Source organism: Pleurodeles waltl, chromosome 3_1 (genome assembly GCF_031143425.1).
Source record: "Pleurodeles waltl isolate 20211129_DDA chromosome 3_1, aPleWal1.hap1.20221129, whole genome shotgun sequence".
In the NCBI taxonomy this organism is placed as follows: Eukaryota; Metazoa; Chordata; class Amphibia; order Caudata; family Salamandridae; genus Pleurodeles; species Pleurodeles waltl.
Window position 1 is genome coordinate 1,635,469,350 of NC_090440.1, and position 21,151 is coordinate 1,635,490,500.

At 43.3% G+C, this 21,151-nt stretch overlaps 1 protein-coding gene across 1 annotated transcript in view; it reads left to right on the top strand.

Annotated features, from left to right (window-relative positions):
• Positions 1-21,151, top strand: part of MYO3B (myosin IIIB) — a 1,099,693-nt gene that overhangs the window by 62,947 nt on the left and 1,015,595 nt on the right. Inside the window, exon 3 of the mRNA XM_069221545.1 lies at positions 3,057-3,153. Within this exon, the coding sequence (XP_069077646.1) occupies positions 3,057-3,153 (97 nt within the window). The remainder of the gene's footprint in view (positions 1-3,056; positions 3,154-21,151) is intronic.

The window sequence follows — 21,151 nt, forward strand, 5'->3', positions numbered from 1 at the left end:
CGTTTTTCACTGTTGCAAGGTCTGTCTCTCTCATAGGATAACATGGGGGCTACCTTTAAATATGATTAAAGTGTATATTCCCCTAGAGAGTAGATGGACATGTGGAGTTTGGGGTCCCTGAACTCACAATTTAAAAATACGTCTTTTAGTAAAGTTGATTTTAAGATTGTGCGTTTGAAAATGCCACTTTTAGAAAGTGAGCATTTTCTTGCTTAAACCATTCTGTGACTCTGCCGTGTTTGTGGATTCCCTGTCTGGGTCAGTTTGACAGTTGGGTTGTTTTTCAACTCACACTAGACAGTGACACAAAGGGAGCTGGGGTGTAACCTGCATTTCCTGATTAGCCATCTCTGCTAGGAGGGAGGGGTGGAGTGGTCACTCTCATCTGAAAAGACTGTGCCTGCCGCTGACAATGCAGACTCCAACCCCCTGGTGTGTGTCTGAGGCCTTGCCTGGGCAAGACAGGAGTTCACAAGTAGGTGTGAGTCCCCTTTGAAGAAAGGTGACTTCAAAGACTAAAATGGGTATAAGAAGGGCACCCAGATCTACAGACTTGAGAAACACTTCTGGAACCAAGAGGAACCTCTGCCTGGAGAAGAGCTGAATAGCTAAGGAAGAAGTGCTGCCCTGCCCGTGACTGTGCTTTGTGGAGCTTTCCTGCAGTGCTGCTTCTGCCAGAGTAAGAGGGCAAAGACTGGACTTTGTGTGCCTTCCATCTTGTGAAGAAATCTCCAAGGGCTTGATTTAGAACTTACGTCCTGTTATTTGAAGTCTCAGGGACAGCAAAGACTTCTCTCTGCCAGCACCTGGAGTCTCTGGAGAGACTCCTGCTCTGACAAGTGGTGCCCTATCCAGTCCCTGGGCCCTTGGAAGAAAAGCTGGTGGAAATCCAAGGAAATCGACTTCGGACGACTCCCAACCGACGCCACTGCTTCATACGGTAACGCCGCCTGCACCCACCGCCGTGACCTTCGCTGGAACGCGCTTCGCAGGCCCGACGCCGCAGCAGCCCCGCTGAAGTCTGCGACTCCGTGGAAGTCACCGCACCAAGTCGTGACAGACGCCGCTCGAAGTGCATGGATTCAATGTTTCGCACAGACACCGCAATCCCCGACTTCGCGCATCGCCTTATTTTCACCCTTCACCAAAGGTACTGTACTTGGGGGTCTACACAACTCCGTGTCCGGCGCCGCTGGTGTGGGCTTGTTGGGAACGACTCCGTCACGACGCTGTGTTAACATCTCATCGAAGCATTTTTGTTTCTAAGCGCTATTTTTTAGTTTAATCTCTAAAAATTCATAACTTGACTTGTGTATGTCGGATTTTTTGTCGTTTTGGTCTTGTTTTGTTTAGATAAATATTTCTTATTTTTCTAAAATGGTGTTGGGTAATTTTGTAGTGTTTTCATTGAGTCACAGTGTGTGTTGGTACAAATACTCTACACCTAGCACTCTGAGGTTAAGCCTACTGCTCTGCCAAGCTACCAAGGGGGTAAGCAGGGGTTAGCTGAGGGGGGATTCTCTTTTACCCTGACTAGAGTGAGGGGCCTTGCTTGAACAGGGGGTAACCTGACTGTCAACCAAAGACCCCATTTCTAACATTTACTATATAAATTATACTTACTGATCAGTATATAAGCATCTGTAGATGTGACGCATTGAGCCAAAGAATGAGAATCAATCAAAAACAATGGAACAACATAAAAGTAAATAGAAGAACAGATGTACAAAGATAAGGATGTTACATTCACTTTCTTTATGTTAAATTCCAAGCAAAGATACTATAATTAATTTTGAAGGGGTACAAGGAAAGCAATAATCTCACATCTATACCCCTTTCCTCCTTTCTTCCATCCTTTTTTCCATCTTCATAAAGATGTAAGAATACATATTACAAACAGTGGTGTAACACAAAATGGTGGCACCTTCTTGGCTTCCTGTAGAATATGAAGAGGAGTCACTGAGTCTACCATACCTCACAGATATTTATTGGACATTGGATGAATGGGCCCTCCCTGACAGGTTGGAGGCCTCTTGAAGGGTTGGGGGTCCCTGAGCCACTGAGGGTTTACAGGCTTGCATTACATCCCTGATTACAATGCCCCTCATTAGAGGATTTGTTTTTAAAATAAATAGTCATTCTAAGTACCCTTAATATTTTAGGAACTGTAAAATTATTTTACTTTAATTCCCTGCTGAACTGAGTTTCATACAATATTTGTCAGCATTTATTTGTGAAGTTGTTTTACCATTTCAGTTTGATTCATTTGGCTAAACGTTGGCTTGGCTTTATGATCAAGTTGACAAACTTACATTAGGATAGCAAAAGCACATTAATTAGTCAGATGCTGCCTACAAAATACAGCATGTGGTTAACATTCTGACTATATACAGTAATTGTGCGTACTGTCTCTCTCCTGCAATAGTGTCAATAATTGCTGTTAGGTTGTTCACTGACAAGGTGGCAGGACAAAATCAGTTCTCAAAAGTGTTTTAATTTTCACTGCATGGATTCTGAAATGTGTGGATCCACACATTTTCAAAAATGGATTGCACTTCAATAATTTAAACAAACTTTACTTCTATTTATGTTCACACAATGATCACAAAGTGCTTCATATTGCAGAAAAAACAATTTTTTTACATTGGCGTAATTGTTTTTCTTCATTGACGTCACATGCTTTTCAGCATTCATCACATTTCGGTGCCTTATCATTACATCATAGTTCTTCATCAATTCCAATTCCACGTTCTGGTACAGAATTTATTGCACTTTGCATGTGTCATACAGTGGGCAGAGTGACTCAAAGTTTGTGGCGATATTGCAACTCAAGATATGGGAAGCTTCAAGGGTGGATCATACCTCTGTATTGAGACCGGTGAAGTGTGGGTATTCAGTCTCACCCGCTCATGTCTCTCAGCCACATGCCGTTAGAGCTAGGTGCCTGAAATATAGTCATGATCATCTACTTAGAGAGGATCCAAAAACATTGATTTCTGATTCATTTGTTACCCAGGCATATCATTTTCACCACAAATCAATGCAAACTTTTGCAGATATGAAAGAATAAACACAAGAAGACCCTACCGGGTGGATGCCTCTGTGAACTGCTCTTTGGATGATGATCTGGTGCACCTGGAGGTCCTAGATGAGGTATTTTAGCGTTCTTGAATGAATTAACTGTATAATGTAAAACTAAACTGCAATTTTTCTGAAATTGTACATTTATGCTGATCCACAAATATCTAAATGCTGCCATTTTTAAGACAGTATGTACAACAAAGGATTCCATATTAAAGACTAAAATGCATATTTTTGTTGTTTAAGGTATGAAAATGTGCGAAATTCAATGAACTCTTTTAGGACATACTTAAACAACTTTCTTTTTATCGTGGACATGATCAGTGTATATATGCAGAAATACACTGCACTGTGTGCTAGACATTTACTCTATTTTTTAATGTCAAAATATAGAGGGCAAAAATCTCACCCTGATAAAATTTCATGGTCACAATATCAATAACCAAAATATTGTGAAGGTTAGTGCACAGGTTTGCTATTATTAACTTCACATCTACGTACATTGATGGTATATGTTGATGCAATGTTAAGATTAATAAACCTTTACTTCAACTTACACATTTCCTGTTATCCTATCCAACCTGCATAACATCTCTGTAACTTTTGAGAAAGACTTGCACCCATAACGTGAGCACAAAATACCAAATAGAGGTTTGCACATGTTCAAGGATGATTCACCAAGTTTTACTTCAGAAGCCTTTTTCAGTGCTATAGCATTTCATGGAAGCAATATGTACAACATAGGCCCTCATTATGACCCTGGCTGTCCATGGACTGCCAGGGCCTCAGTGGCGGTCTCACCTCCGTGGGATCAGCGGTGCAGACTGCCATATTATGACCGTGGTGATTTGGCACTGCCAAACCGCTGTGTCCCCGTCCGTCCCACCGCTTTATCGCGGCCCACAGGGCTGGAGATTTCCACCTGCAGTCCGGCGGGAGTCGGATAACCTCTGAGGTTAATCCGACTAGGGACACTGCCAGCATTATCCTGGCGGTCTCAGCGCCACAAAATGCTGGTGGAAAGGTATCCCAACGACAGGAACTTGCGTTCATGACACACCCCTACTCACACACGCACTCACAACATTCCCCCCCATAGACACGCATACATACCCATACAATTCACACGCACACATACACTCTCCATTCCCCATCCCTCCCTTCAACTACTTACATACATATACAACCCCCACTCCCTCACTCATCTTCTCCCAACCACCCCACCCCTCAATCGTACCTCACCGCACACCATATACACATAAAAACATACACACACCTGCACGCCCTCTCTCTCTCACAACCTTACCCCTTACACATTAACCCATGCACACACACCCACACCCCGTCTGCATTCATACACACACGTATCACCACATTTACACACAGACACACACGCACAATCACTCCCCCTCTCCCCTCCACATTCATTACACGCATGCGCACACTCACACACACCCATTCACACATCCCCCACCTCCCCTTGCGGACAACACTTACCTCATCTGACGAGGTGCTCCTCCGTGAGGGGGCGGGACCCGGCGCTCCTACCACTGGAACAGCCATGCCAGAAAAAGACCACCACACAGAATTACTGCTCATAATTCTGTGGGCGGTCTTTTTCTGGCATGGCGGTGTCTGCAGTGGGACTGCCTAAGCGCGGCCGACCACCGTTGTGAAGGCCACCAGATATCTGACTACCTGTGCTGTGGAAATCCGGTCATAATACAGCAGTCTTCCGGCGGCCGTGGCGGTCTTGAGAAACGACCGCTACAGCCATAATGAGGGCTATAGTGTTTTAGAGTACAAATAAAGTGCCTCACATGATATTGGAGCTGTAAAATTTTATAGTAAGCAAAGACATAACCACAATATTAGTATTTGGTTAGGAGAGTCCATTCAAGAAACTTGAAGTAGTTTTCAAGGGTTAATACTTGGGATTGTTTCTCATTTTCATTAGAAAAAGTGTAGCATAACAGACAAGCTCAATAGTGGGAGGTCTACTAAGACTTAATGGTCAGTGAAGTTACTAATGAATATTTGCTTAATAAGCGCTCATCCCAATTTGCCTCTGTGAATCAACCTGGTTATGACTGATGGAAAAATGTATACTGTAGGGGCGAATGGAATGTTTAATTTCTCCTGCAGTATTGGGTGGAATGTGTCGTGTGGCAGAATATTTCCCAGCGAGGCTCCAGAAATGCGAGCAAGATTTGTGATCCCCTAACATCATTTTCTAATATAAGTGGTCATGAGCGGTTGTAGTCAGAGGGCTCTTTCTCAAGTGGATTTGGTGCCACTCTACTAGGTTATCCATATGAGTGGCAGCAAAATCAACTTGAATGGCCACATGCTCGTGTGCACTCGTGGTTCCATTCATGCTAAAGTGCAACATGAATATTTTTCCTGCGGAATCATGCAGAGTTTTTATGTAACTCTGGGGAATTACATGGAGTGAAACACCACGAGTTCCGCCCACTCCTAGTATACAGAGGGCGTTGGAGAAAAATGCTTGTTTCCAAAGGGGCTTGGGCTTGCCCACAAATGGAACCAAGTTTGCTTTCTTGAGAACGTCAGGCTAGATTTCTGAAAAATGTTTAGGTCTTTAACAAGGGGTAACCCACATAAGATATCCAATCTGTACTGGAAAGAAAAAAACTATTGTTGTCGAGCTTGGCAAAAGGGTTTTCTTAAAAAATTAGCAAAATGATGATTGTTCTGAATTAACTAGATTCCCAGGAATAAAGGACTTGGCTGTTTTCAGTCCCAAACCGTGAAAATGGTTTGGTACCTGGTGAGGGAAACATTGTGATTTCTGACAGGAGCTACTCTGAGCAAACATTTTGTATGTAAATATTTAGTAGATTTGCTTGATGTTTTCCAAAGGAATATACCGAGATTTTGAATTAGGATGGATCGAAGTTGGTGAGTTCCAGGTTTAATATTTATGATTAACATGCCAGAACATATATCCATAACATTATTTTATTGTCTAATGCTGATCTTATTGTAGTTTGTCCATTGTTATGTACTTTGAAGAAAGGTAGTTGTTTGTATGGTAGAATGCACTTATAGGAAAATGGCTATGGAAATTAAAGAATAGCACCATTTTCTTATATTGTTGGAATTTGTTGAAACGTTTCAAATCATCATTTTACATGTGAAGTTTAATGCATAAGTAAAAATTGCTGTGAGATGATAAGTGTAAAGATATTCTGCTGTAAATAAAAGTGTAGATTAAAAAGTTCAAAAAATTTAAAATAGACGGGTTTAATTTAAGGGTAAAAGTCACATATGTGTTTAATCCTGCGCCAATATGATATTGTTGAGCTGTAAATTGTAAGGATGAAGTTTGCTATTGATAGAGCGGTCCGTAGTAATAATTTTACCTGTGTTCGGACGCTCTTTAGGCCGATGAATCTTTTGACTTAGTGGGAACTCTCTGTACTCTTGTATCGATCAGTCGCATCAAATCAATAATCAATAACGAACATAAGCAACACCTTGAACAACATAACACTTTACAATTAATCCAGAATACATTTCGGCGAACCCTGACCTTTCAGCCAGGAATAACCACACCAGTTTATTGCAAAGTTAGTGAATTTATTTCCCTATATTAACAAAGCTAGCACAATATAGATGTGTCTCAACACCAAATGATAAACATATATGAACATTAATAGCTGTCCATAGCGTCGAAACAAGTGCAATCTATGAAGCATTTGAATCACAAGGCATTCGATAATAGCAATGCAAATCACTAATACGATAATCTGTAATGAACTAATTGCGTACATTTAGTCAGCATAACAAGATCTCAAATTGCATCGTGCGACATATGGAATCCTCGTCTAACCTCAAATTAGCATCAGCATGTGGGACTTCATGCAAAAATAATTTAGTAACATTAATTTAGAAAAACTCCTAACTAGGGCTCTTACCAAAATCAGCAGTTGGTTACCTAAAAGAAACACAATGCAATTTTACAATTTCCTTTCATATTTACCAATTACGATCAGCATACAAGGAAGTCTTCGTCTCACAGGTATCGTTCTTCGGTCATCATGGGTACCATTTCTCGATCAGCATGGGACGGGACAAAGGGGCAGGGGTGAACGGGGCAATTGCCTCACGGCGGCAAGGTAAAACTATTACTTCATGAAAAGGGATCAAATCAAAGTTACAGTCTCTAGGGCAAGAATCATTTAAAGTCTCTTTCTCTCGATTAGAGAAAGAATCAAAGTCTCTCAAAATGGCGTCGCAGCAAAGTGGGCCATAATAGCTACGAAGTCAAAATGGCGGGATGTCCGATGATAGAGAGTAATACTCCCAATGGCCCCCTTCTTCTCGTGCACCTGGTTTTTATAGACAACAGTTCAAGTCCTGTAGGGTCTCTATTGGAGGGTTCATAGGTTAGCTTCAAATTAACCAATCAAAAACGACAGTTCTCAAGCTTTTACTTAAGCATACATTATCCTTGGAGATGGGTACGCAAGTTGCAACATTGTCTCCCAATTAGCTTACTTTCAGAGCCTCCATTGTCCGCACCTGCAAGTCGACCTTGAATTAAAGAGAAAATATGCCAGGCTGGCACTAACTTTAAGATAAGCATGTGAACAGTTTCTGTGGAAAAGTACAGCTTCAAGCAAAAATACACGTTTATTAGCACAGTGGAAAACCGTGAGACCGGGCAACTAGGCCAAAGCCTCGGCTAAAGTAATGCTAAGCTAAAACATTTCGAACAAGCAAATCGTAGCACACGTTTATGATTATGTCGGATTAGTGCAATTCTAATTCACCACGTTATATAAAGCACGCGTATAAATGATGGCAAACTACTCTGAGGGCACATTTTGTCCCCGTACAATCTTTATTAGTTCGGTTAATGTCACACATGATTATTTCAACATTACGTTTAAGCGTTAATAAATCAAAACCTTCATTTTCTGCTTCATCAATCCCTCCTCTGATGACTACTTGTCATCACACCAAACCACGCCCACAAATTTTATTCCATTAAAATTCTGTCAGTTCCCTTTTCCTTTTAGTACCCCTAGTTTGCGCTCTGTATTCTTCTGCCATTCTTTTCATAATTTTCTCTTCTTTTCTTCTTTTAATTCTTTCCATAATCATTATTATTCCCCTTTTTATTCCCCAAATTCCAAATACACAAATTATTATTATTAATATTCCTTCTATTATTTTCAATAATATTCCATTCCAAATTCCCCCAATCCAATGTCCCACTGAAGCAAGTCCCTTTCCAACCTTCTCCCACACTCCTGGCTCTTTCAATTCCTTCAAATCTGCACTTTCCTTTGTTAGATTAGCAAGCATAGTTTTAATCTTCACACTATTATCAGGTATATAGGTACAACAGTGACGTGCACCAATCATTTTGCAAACGCCTCCATCCTTTGCTAAAAGAATGTCTAAAGCAAGCCTATTTTGAAGAGTCATAGCTCTTTCCGCTGCAAGCTCAGCATCTATCAGGATTATAGCACCTGAAAACTTTGTCAACATGTTATCCACTATAGTAGACAACTTTCTTATTTTGATGGAATTCAACACAACTCCCAATGAAGGAATCATGGCTCCAAATATATCACCTACCACAGCAGCTGCGGTCTCTCTCTTCTGGATACGATGGGATCCAGATGTCTTTTGAATCATCGATACGTCATCCAGTTGATAAACCTTTGGGAACACTATACCCAAATAACATCTCCCCCACCACCCCTTTGGAAGACGATAATAGGCATTATGCCCACAAATGTAATATACACCTGGAATGACAGGGTCAAGTCCGTTCATCATGAATGTCCATTTGGCCTTAAAAATAAACGTATGTTTGCATTCACTCGCTCCTACAAAAATATTATCATAATAAGATTCACCTCGATATATACAAAATTTCCCTACATGCCAAGCATCTAAAGCTATTTTCCCTTGTGTCTTTATGGCAGCAAAATCATAATTATCTACTGAAGTCCTCTTACTTAGCTCCTTTTCTAATTTCGCATTCATTTGTGCCCTTCTATCATCTGTGCGATCTAAAAAGCTTATTTCTACAGCAGAGACTGAGCAAGTAAGGTTCTCCCTATGAGCATGAGCCGTTTCAAAAGGTTGCATTGGCTCGAAAAATTCCCTCATTATTTTAGCATCCCAATCTTTAGCAGTCTGGCTAAGCTGTGCTATTATAGGAACATAAGCAAAGGTAACATCATAATTCGAGTAAAAATACTGTATGTTAGTTTGACCATAAAACCTAGACATTACTATACTACATGTAATCCCATATGTAAGAGGCATGTGGTGATAAGTTACCCCTTCCTTTACTGATGTCGGTATCTGTGTACACACATAACAATCCTTCGCATCCATAGTCTCAACATACTCTGTTAGTAAGCGATAGAAAACGTTATACGAAAGCTCTTTCTTATCATGCAAGAGCCTCTCATCCAATGCTAGTCTTTTCAATGGTGTTAGTTCAGTGACAGTAACAGGAGCAATAGTAGAAGCCTCGATATTCTCACTTTCACCCTTTCCATGCATTCCAATCACAATTGCCATTATTATTATTACACATGTAATTACCAAGCCTATACACACATATTTACAATATCTCTTTCTATTATTTTGCGTAGCGTACCTAGTCATGATCTGTATAGAATCAGAGAGCTAGAAGCACCTATAAAAGAAACTATTTAGCAATTCAGTTACAAAGCTGAACAAGCGCAATGTTCACACCGTCTTCTTCAGAAGGCCAGTCACTTATCGGTTAGCAGCATTTGTCTCAATTCGGCAATAACTCAGTCTTTATCAGTTTAGCAAATGTCTCATCCGGTTTAACAATGTCTCAGCTGGTTGTTTCTTTCACGTTATATTGTAGCAAGCAATATCATTTACTCTTTCAATCGACAGAGTCTATGAAACTTTTCTTTTCTATTGGTATCTCTTCTTCTTCTTCGTTCTCGATGCTTAGAGATACAAACTCGTCAGTCCAATCATCATTGACTGCATATGCCCATTCAGGACCGGAATACCTCCTGTTTGGTATCCTTTTTCTTTTCAGTTTTGCTTCCCTTTTCGACTCGGCTTCGCTGGTACTTTCCTCTTTTGTCAAGTCTTTTTCCTCACTTGACGATTGTTCCACAACAGTCACTTCCTTTCTTTTCTCTTTCACTTTTGGCCTTCCTCCTTCGTTCAAACTTTCTTTACCCTTTTCTTTTATTGGTGAGATACTTAGGGCCTGATTCTAACTTTGGAGGACGGTGTTAAACCGTCCCAAAAGTGGCGGATATACCACCTACCGTATTACAAGTTCCATAGGATATAATGGACTCGTAATACGGTAGGTGGTATATCCGCCACTTTTGGGACGGTTTAACACCGTCCTCCAAAGTTAGAATCAGGCCCTTAGTCTTCTCTTTGCACCATGTCCATTTGATGGACCTGCTGTCTTTTCTGTGGAAGCTTGAACCTTTTCGTTCTGTTCTGCCTTATCCCCTTCTTCCGGGGAATCGATCACGTTCTCCTTTTCTTTTTCTGTGTCGTCTGCTTCTGGGAAAGCCCTCCTCTGATCAGGCTCTCCTGCCTCTTCACCTTTTTCGAGCCCTTCGTCACCGTTATTTTCTTCAGGCTCTTTATCACTTTCAGCTGCTTCAGGCTCCTTGTCACCTTCAGCTGCTTCAGGCTTTTTGCTACCCTCAGCTGCTTCAGGCTCTTTGTCACCTGCAGCTTCTCCGTCGCTATCTGAACTTTCCCCTTGGTCTTCCCCAAGTGAGTTGGTGTCTTCGTCGTCGGAGAATATCTCTTTCTCTCCTGCTTCTGCCTGTTCGCTTTCAGTTCGCTTTTGTTCTGTCTCAGCACTCAGCACTGCTTTATCAGGCACTGGTACTTTCAGCGCTTCAACTTCCTCATCTGTGGGACACAACACCTTCTTTGTGTGACTGGCGTGAATCCAGTTGGGAACCCCCGCACACTTCACAGCGGTAGTTGTCGTCAGGATCACTTGAAAAGGGCCTTTCCAACGGGGTTCCAGACACGACTTTCTCACGTGCTTCTTTACCACGACCCAGTCACCTGCTTTCAGTGCGTGTCCTGGACCTTGGATCGGTGGCAAGGTGGTCGCTTCCACCTGGTGAGAGAAAGAGCGAACCACGTCAGCCAGTCCTTCGCAGTAGTCTAACACCATATCATCTGTAATATTCAAAAGCATGTTTGCGGGAACTGCAGGAAGTCTCATAGCTCTGCCCATGAGAATTTCATGCGGAGACAATCCAGTCTTTCTATCAGGAGTGTTTCTCATTGACATTAGCACTAAGGGCAATGCGTCAGGCCATTTCAAATTTGTCGATGCACATGTTTTTGCCATTCTCGATTTCAGCGTACCATTCATCTGCTCCACCAGTCCTGAGGCTTCAGGGCGATAGCTACAGTGCAGCTTTTGCTCAATGTTCAGCGCTTCGCAAAGTAACTTTATCACCTCGTTGTTGAAGTGACTTCCCCTATCTGATTCTAAAGAGATCGGGAATCCGAAACGTGGTATCAACTCCCTCAACAATAGCTTGGCAACTGTAAGGCTGTCGTTTCTACGTGTGGGGTATGCCTCAATCCAGTGACTAAAAATGCATACAATCACCAACACATATTTCAGACCCCCATGCACAGGCATCTCAATGAAGTCCATCTGCATACGACTAAAAGGACCGCTTGCCCTACCAATGTGACTCGCGCTCACAACTGTTCCCTTTCCTGGGTTCATCTGCTGGCAAGTGACACATCGATGGCAAACTGCTTCTGCAGCTTGACGAAATCTGGGGTTAAACCAATCAGTTTTGAACAATCTTATCATGGCATCTCTCCCTAGGTGAGCCTGCTCATGATAGAACCGCGCAAGCTGTGATAAGAGACTATTTGGCAAAACATATTTTCCCTCATGTGAAACCCATAACTCGTCTTGTCTCTTTATACATTGTGATTTAATCCAGGAATCTCTTTCATCCTCCCTGACATTATTTTGTAATGCTTTTAGTTCATCTATTGTATCTACAACCTTCAAGGCAAATGCTTCAGCTGGTTCGAGTTCTGGCTCATTTATCGTATTCCAATCATCTCTCAGTAATATACAGTTCAAGGCACAAAATCTTGCGACTTGATCCGCATATGCATTTCCCAAAGACACATAGTCCTGTCCTTTCGTATGAGCACTACACTTTACCACTGCAACTTCGGCTGGCACTTGAATGGCATGTAACAATTCCCTTATCCTCTCCCCGTTCTTCACTGGGGATCCTGAAGAAGTCAGGAAACCTCTCTGTGACCATAGTTGTCCAAAGTCATGCACAATCCCAAACCCGTATTGACTATCAGTGTAAATGGTGACTTTCATCAATGTAGACAGTTGACATGCTCTGGTAAGGGCTACAAGTTCTGCTACTTGTGCAGAATAGACTCCTTGAAGCCATCCCGCTTCCAAGACCCCTGTTACAGTACATACAGCATATCCTGCTTTCAAAATCCCCATCCCATCTCTTAGACATGAACCATCAACAAAAAGAATTTGGTCATTTTCATCAAGCTTGGTATCCTTGATGTCCGGTCGAGGTTTTGTGCAAAATTCAGTCACCTGAAGGCAGTCATGCTCGACGTCTTCAGCGTTCTCAATTTCAGCATTTTCTCCAGGAAGCAAGGTTGCTGGATTCAACGTAGTGCATCTTTTCAGCTGCACATTCGGTGAGCCCAGAATTATCGTTTCATACCTTGTGAGTCTTGCTCCAGTCATGTGTTGCGTTCGGGAGCGGGTCAAAAGTATCTCAACTGAGTGAGGGACCATGACTGTTACTGGGTGTCCCATCACTATTTCTTCACTCTGAGTGAGGCTGATGCCAACTGCTGCTACGGCGCGCAAACACCCTGGGAGTGCTGCTGCGACCGGATCCAAAGTAGCTGAAAAATACGCTACTGGTCTGTTTACGCCACCATGGGCTTGGGTCAAGACAGACAAAGAACATGCATCACGTTCATGACAAAACAATGTGAAAGGCTTCGTGTAATCAGGCATACCTAAAGCTGGAGCCCTGCACATGCATTCCTTCAGTTCAACAAAAGCATCCATCTCATCTCCTTTCAGCTCAATTTCATCCAAGGCATCCTTCTGGGTCAATTTCAGTAGGGGCTTTGCTAGAGACGAGAAGTTGGGAATCCACTGGCGACAATAGCCCACCATTCCCAAAAACTTTCTCACCTCCTTCCTTGTCTTTGGTGGACTCATTTGGAGTATACTTGTAATTCTTTCCTTCATTATTCTCCGTGACCCTTTCTCTATTTGGTGACCCAAGTATTTCACTTTCTTCTGACAGAACTGTAATTTGGAAGGAGACACCTTATGTCCATTCCTTCCCAAATGGTTCAACAGAGCAATGGTATCGGCTGTGCAGCCACTTTCTGTCTTTGATGCGACCAGTAAGTCATCAATGTACTGTACTAGAATTGACTCGAATGGCAATTCTAATGCTTCCAGGTCTTTCTTTAGGATCTGATTGAATATTGACGGTGACTCAGAAAACCCTTGAGGAATTCAACACCAACTGTATACTCGGTCTAGGAATTTGAAACAAAAGAGGAATTGGCTGTCCTCATGAAGAGGCACAGAAAAGAATGCCTGTGACAAATCGATGACTGAAAACCATTCGGCATCGCAAGGGACTTGAAACATTATCACAGCTGGATTCGGTACGACAGGGCAGCACTTGACTATGATGTCATTTATTTTCCTCAAGTCCTGCACAAGTCGGACCTTTCCACTCGGCTTTATTAGTCCCATTATTGGTGAATTACATGGACTGCTTAACACTTCTTTCAGTACCCCCTGCTTTACAAATTCGTCAATGAGTTGAGCAACTTTCATGAGGGTATCTTGTGGCATGTGGTATTGTGGGGTCTGGGGAAAGATTGCATTGGGCTTTACAGTCACTTTTACTGGTTCCACTCCTTTCATCAATCCCACCTCTTTCCCTGTCATGTCCCACACTTCCTTTCCGACTGTCTCTCGTAATTCGGCTGGGATGTCTTCTTCAGTTATCATCGGGAAGAGACAAATCAGAGGATATTCTTCATCTACAGTTTCCATCTCATCCCCCTCTACACTGTCCTCTTCTTCCCCATCACTGCTCGTCTGTATTGTTATTCCTTCGTTCGAACACATGATTGAACAACCCAATTTACACAATAGGTCTCTCCCTAACAGTGCTATCGGGCTTGAGTCACATACCACAAACTGATGTACCCCTTGATAGTTACCGATGCTGACTGGTACCGGATCTGTTGGGTTCGTCAGATGTCTGTTTGCTACTCCCACCACTTGAACTGTCCTCCCTGAGAGTGGCAAATTTGGAACTTCACTGCTCTTAACTGTTGAACGTGTGGCTCCCGTGTCAACCAAGAATGAGACACGATGACCCATTACTCTTCCCTCTACGTACGGACCCCTTTGATCAACTTCCAAGGATGCCGCAAGCACACAGTCTCCTTCTTCTCCTGAACTTTCACTCTCCCATACGTTATTTATTCCACTCTCACTGTGTAATGGGAACTGTTGTACGGTGCCATTTGTACTCATTACCTGACCCGTTACCTGCGGAGGAACCATCACTTGCTGCTGACTCATTGGTGCCAATGGTATTTGCATTTGCTGATTAGGTACCATAGGTAACTGCTGTTGCATTGGCTGCATTTGCGTCATCTGCATACGAGGCATCTGCATCTGCTGCGGCTGCATAGGTTGTAATCCCTGCAATTGATTTACAGTCTGAAAATTTGGGCTTGGACCTCTCAATTTCGGTCCCCTCATTGTCTGAAATGCATTGACATCATTGTTTTGCTGACCAACACCTGCACCTGCACCTGCACCTGCACCTTCCTGCACCACCATCGGGCACTCGCGTTTCCAATGACCTACAATTCCGCACACGTGACACGGCATCACCTTCTTCATTGCCTGCACACCCGTCACAACAGTGTTCAAATCCGGACCATTATTCACAAAACCTCCTCTGCCTCTGCCTCTGGCCTGTGGCTGAAACGCCATGTTTCCCTGCAACTGCAACTGCGGTTGCGGTACCTGCTGTTGGAACCCTTGCATCCCTTGCAAACCCTGCAAACCTTGCAGACCTGTTTGAGCTGCCTTAAGCTGCATCATCATCACCTTCTCTTTCAACTTTTTCTGTTTCACTTCAATTTCGTCGCTACAGTATTTCGCATAAGTCAAGACTTCGTCAATCGGTTTCGACTGCCAACAAATCAAATGCGACTTTATCATTTGGCTTATTTCTGGTCTCAGCCCTTCCACAAATCTGAACACAAAATGGAGCATGTCCTTCGCCTCTATTGTTTCCGTGCCACTGTAATTCTTGAACGCCTTCAACAACCTCTCATAGTAACTATGAATCGATTCTTTAGTCTCTTGGGCAGTTCGGTCAATCTTCTGCCAATCCACGTTCTTCGCGGGTACCTTTGTCTTCAAATGCTCAATCACCTTATAGTACAAGCTCATCACCAAAGGTGATGGTGCACCTGTCTCCCTGTCCCTCTCTGGTTCACTTGTCGGCCAACCTACAGCTCTTTTGCAATCTTCCCACAAATCTGCCGGAACCACAATCTCAAAGAGAGTATTCAGGTCTTCCCAGAGACATTTTGCAAGCTTCACAAACCTATCAGTCTGCTGATACCATTCAATCGGCTTCTCTCTTAGTTTGGGAAAATCGTCCGTAAAGGACTGAATGTCGCTTCTGTGCCATGGTACATGTACTAATTTTCCCCCTGCTGTCTCCCTCATTGGTAACATAGTTACTGTATCACTACTCTGCGGTCTTTTCTCATTGTGTTCTGTAGCACTGTCCCTCCTCTTTTCCTTCCTCTTTACCCACCTACTTTCCCATTTGTCCAAGCACCTCCACACTTGTGCACTCTGCAGCAATTCTCTAAGGTGGGTCTTCATGCCTGCTGACCTCATGTGTTCAAAATCTGTGGTCCCAAAATCTAGCCTGTAGCTCCTGCTCAAGTGTTTCGTCTTGTCTATGTCAACCCCGTTTCTGTCAGCTGCTTCCTGCAAGCTCTTATGTATCTTGTTCACTTCCTTCGTAATCCTGGGACATAGATACCTCAGCTCTTCTTCCGTGTAGGACTCTAACCTGTTCACGCCCATAGTCCCTTCCACCAATTCTTGTGCTTCCATGTTCAACCTGACCCTATTCATATAGTCTTCTCCTTTCCCACTAGCTGAATTTTGTGTGGAATTCAGACTGTTGAACCACTGTGTCAGCTGTTGCGCATTCACCCCCATCAGGGTAGCGTTCACATCGACTGTCATCGATGGCTGCGGCAGCTTTTCAGTGTTCGATGTGAGAGGTATTATCAGTGGGGGGCTCGACCTCACCAGTGTTGACTGAGCACATATGGGACTAAACTCCATCAAGGACCCAGACCCAGTTGGCTGAGCCGCTATCGGAGTTATCCCTGGAGTGTTTTCTATGCACCTTCTTTCTGTCCCATTCTGCAGCATTGATCCCTGACTGTTCAGACCCGAATTAGGCTGACTATACAGAGGTACCGGTGGACCTACAGTAATGGGTAGTGATATCGCGTCTGGGTTCTGTCCATTCCCCATGTTCTGAGGCATGTTCATTCCCACACCATGGGTCATCATTGCCGGCATGCCCATCTGGCTCCCCGTCATTTGAGCATGTGCGTTTCCTCCCTGCATCTGCTTTTGAGGCATCAAAAACTGAGTTGATTCAGCTTGTGCATTGTTGGGTTGTAACCATTCTGTACTCCCCTTACTGTTGGATCTAGAATCATTCCTGCACTGTTATCACTACTGTAGTACCCTGGTATCTGCGGCTGATAATTTTCTGCTTGTTTCAACATGGGCACATCTGGATATATTCTCCTAACCTGCGGTATCTGCGGGGTGAACAGCAGACTCGGGTCCTTAGATCCCGATGACGCTCCTGAACTCTGTGTTTCATTGTTCTGTACCGGTGCTGGAGGGGCAGAACTGGTACTTGGACCTTGTCCATTCTCTGCATAAGGCGGTGGACGGTCGTTCAGCAATTGCATTATCAACTCCTCATCCTCTAACTCCTCTTCTCTTCTCAACTTTTCCTCGTCCTCTCTATCCTTGGAACACTTTCTGTCTGTCTTACAGGTGGCTTTCTTACCTGTCTCTTCTCCTTCCTTAGTAATTGCGTGGAACAATTTTATCCCCTGCAATACATCTGACCTCCACACCTTCTGTGCGTTATCCCACCTAGCATCCGCTAGTGTCTTTTCTACCTTCCTCATTCTGGTCTCGAACTTCTTTTGCTGTTGCTGTCTGGCCATTAGTTCCCAAATTGCTAGAGCCTCAAACTGTGCTGGCCTTGGAGGCACCTTCATGTCGTACATCGTGAATCTCAAATTCTCTAAAATCCTTATATTGAATGTCCCATGTATCGGGAACGCTACGCTCCCATGTTTCTCTGTCAACTTGTGCCATTGCTTTAGCCAAAGACACGGAGCTACCCCCTTCTCTTCCATTACAATGTAAGCTGGTGTACCCTCGAGCGGCGTCTCTTCTCCTACGCTCGCTTTAATGTAAGACTCCCCCTTCATCGCGCTCCTGAATGCTTTAAAGAATTTCATTTTCTCGTCTTTTATTTCACAAAGTTTGTAATCAATATGTGACTTTTATTCTACAAAATTTGTAATCAATAGGTGACTTTAATTCCCGGAATACTCTTCACTTGCCTTTCCCCTTCCAATCGAGTCCCACGGACTGCGTCCAATCCGTGCGCGACCCTTCTCTGCAACCAACCTATCCCAGCGCGGCTCTTAGTGACGTCACACTCACTCACACTGCGGCTGAAAAAGCCTCGCGGCTAGTCTTCCTTCACTCACCTCCTCTCGTAACAACTTTTGCATTTATTGCGAGCTACCAAAAAATAAAACAGATCTGTCGGTTTACTACAGGAAGGGTAACACAGTCGCTTCAGGACCTTAGGGACCTTTCACTAGCCTCAGGACTTTTCACTAGCCTCTGGCCGCTATTCCGTCTTTCTCAGTCCCCACATTCGCAAGCAAATCTGACCCGCAGACCTACTCTCAACTTGTCAATGATCTGTTCTAGTGCACTTAGAATCTTGTCAAAGCCCGAAGTCGAAGTTTCTTTCACTCCCTAACACACGTACCGACTCGTTGACCACGCCCGATCAACCTACTAAACCGCCCAGACCACAACATGGATCAACATACTCCGGAGTCTCTTGACCTCGCAGGGCCCGTCTCAACAACAACAACCACGTGGACCTTTTTATGCACGAAGCGCCACACGCACATGAAGTTCGACGACTTCCCTACTCTCACACTCGGAGCCGCACCTCCGCTAACTCTATGAAGTTCGACGACTTCTCTACTTCTACACTCGGAGTCGCACCTCCGCTATCCTTAAAAGAAAATCCTCGCAACCTTTTCACACACCCTGCGGCAATAAGCTGTGCAAGCGCAAAACCCTAACTTCACCCATACCATCACTAGTACCGCCAACGCTGATCCCACACCTCCGTTCTCTCCATTCGCAAGCGCCGAGATCCCGGGAAAGTCGCGGTGGACCTAGCCCATCATCATCTTGTCAATCCGTTCTACCCAAGAAAATCTAATTCAACTTTTCGAATGGGGTCTCAAAATGCGTAACCGTTAATTCGACACCATGTACTTTAAGAGTACAGGGTCCCAAAAGACGTAACCGTTCCATCCTCTGCTACCATCTACTGATAGAGCGGTCCGTAGTAATAATTTTACCTGTGTTCGGACGCTCTTTAGGCCGATGAATCTTTTGACTTAGTGGGAACTCTCTGTACTCTTGTATCGATCAGTCGCATCAAATCAATAATCAATAACGAACATAAGCAACACCTTGAACAACATAACACTTTACAATTAATCCAGAATACATTTCGGCGAACCCTGACCTTTCAGCCAGGAATAACCACACCAGTTTATTGCAAAGTTAGTGAATTTATTTCCCTATATTAACAAAGCTAGCACAATATAGATGTGTCTCAACACCAAATGATAAACATATATGAACATTAATAGCTGTCCATAGCGTCGAAACAAGTGCAATCTATGAAGCATTTGAATCACAAGGCATTCGATAATAGCAATGCAAATCACTAATACGATAATCTGTAATGAACTAATTGCGTACATTTAGTCAGCATAACAAGATCTCAAATTGCATCGTGCGACATATGGAATCCTCGTCTAACCTCAAATTAGCATCAGCATGTGGGACTTCATGCAAAAATAATTTAGTAACATTAATTTAGAAAAACTCCTAACTAGGGCTCTTACCAAAATCAGCAGTTGGTTACCTAAAAGAAACACAATGCAATTTTACAATTTCCTTTCATATTTACCAATTACGATCAGCATACAAGGAAGTCTTCGTCTCACAGGTACCGTTCTTCGGTCATCATGGGTACCATTTCTCGATCAGCATGGGACGGGACAAAGGGGCAGGGGTGAACGGGGCAATTGCCTCACGGCGGCAAGGTAAAACTATTACTTCATGCAAAGGGATCAAATCAAAGTTACAGTCTCTAGGGCAAGAATCATTTAAAGTCTCTTTCTCTCGATTAGAGAAAGAATCAAAGTCTCTCAAAATGGCGTCGCAGCAAAGTGGGCCATAATAGCTACGAAGTCAAAATGGCGGGATGTCCGATGATAGAGAGTAATACTCCCAATGGCCCCCTTCTTCTCGTGCACCTGGTTTTTATAGACAACAGTTCAAGTCCTGTAGGGTCTCTATTGGAGGGTTCATAGGTTAGCTTCAAATTAACCAATCAAAAACGACAGTTCTCAAGCTTTTACTTAAGCATACATTATCCTTGGAGATGGGTACGCAAGTTGCAACATTGTCTCCCAATTAGCTTACTTTCAGAGCCTCCATTGTCCGCACCTGCAAGTCGACCTTGAATTAAAGAGAAAATATGCCAGGCTGGCACTAACTTTAAGATAAGCATGTGAACAGTTTCTGTGGAAAAGTACAGCTTCAAGCAAAAATACACGTTTATTAGCACAGTGGAAAAATACGAGCATCTAAACCGTGAGACCGGGCAACTAGGCCAAAGCCTCCGCTAAAGTAATGCTAAGCTAAAACATTTCGAACAAGCAAATCGTAGCACACGTTTATGATTATGTCGGATTAGTGCAATTCTAATTCACCACGTTATATAAAGCACGCGTATAAATGATGGCAAACTACTCTGAGGGCACATTTTGTCCCCGTACAATCTTTATTAGTTCGGTTAATGTCACACATGATTATTTCAACATTACGTTTAAGCGTTAATAAATCAAAACCTTCATTTTCTGCTTCATCACTATCCAATACGTAAAAGCTGTTGTGCCATATAGGTGGGGGCAGATGAGGCACTGAAAGGGGAGATTTTTGCAGCGCTAAAATAAAGCCATATGAAATACAAAATGTACCCACTGTAAAAACAGGGCCCTGGCCAGTGAAGTAACAAAACTTGAGGGGGCCTCCGTTCAAAGAACTTGGATGGCCCCCCTCTCCAGACTCACTCAGGAGGTCTCAGGACACTGTCCTGTGCTGAGGAGGCCCTCTGGAGCTCAGGGCCCCCCTGCATCACGGAGGCTGTTGGGCATTTGTTACGCCACTGTAAGTAGCCTGGTCAGCAAGATTGGGGGTTGTGTGAGAGTCAAATTTTCCAACAATCGCGCTGGTACATAATGTGAAAGTACATTATAAATCAAGCAGAGTGCATGAGAGGGTCTAAAGGGGCAGTGGAAAGGGAGACACATGCGGATTGGTAGGAGTTCTAAGTGAGAGAACACAATATATTGTGTTAAATAACCAACATTTTTGTGGACTTTATAAACAGAGAGAGGGAGAGAGTATGTGAGCACTTTTGTCTTTGTGTATGTAAATATTTCTGGTGAAATGCGAGAAACACCTCACTATACCTGACTGAAAACAACAATACCCAACTATTTATTAGAAAAT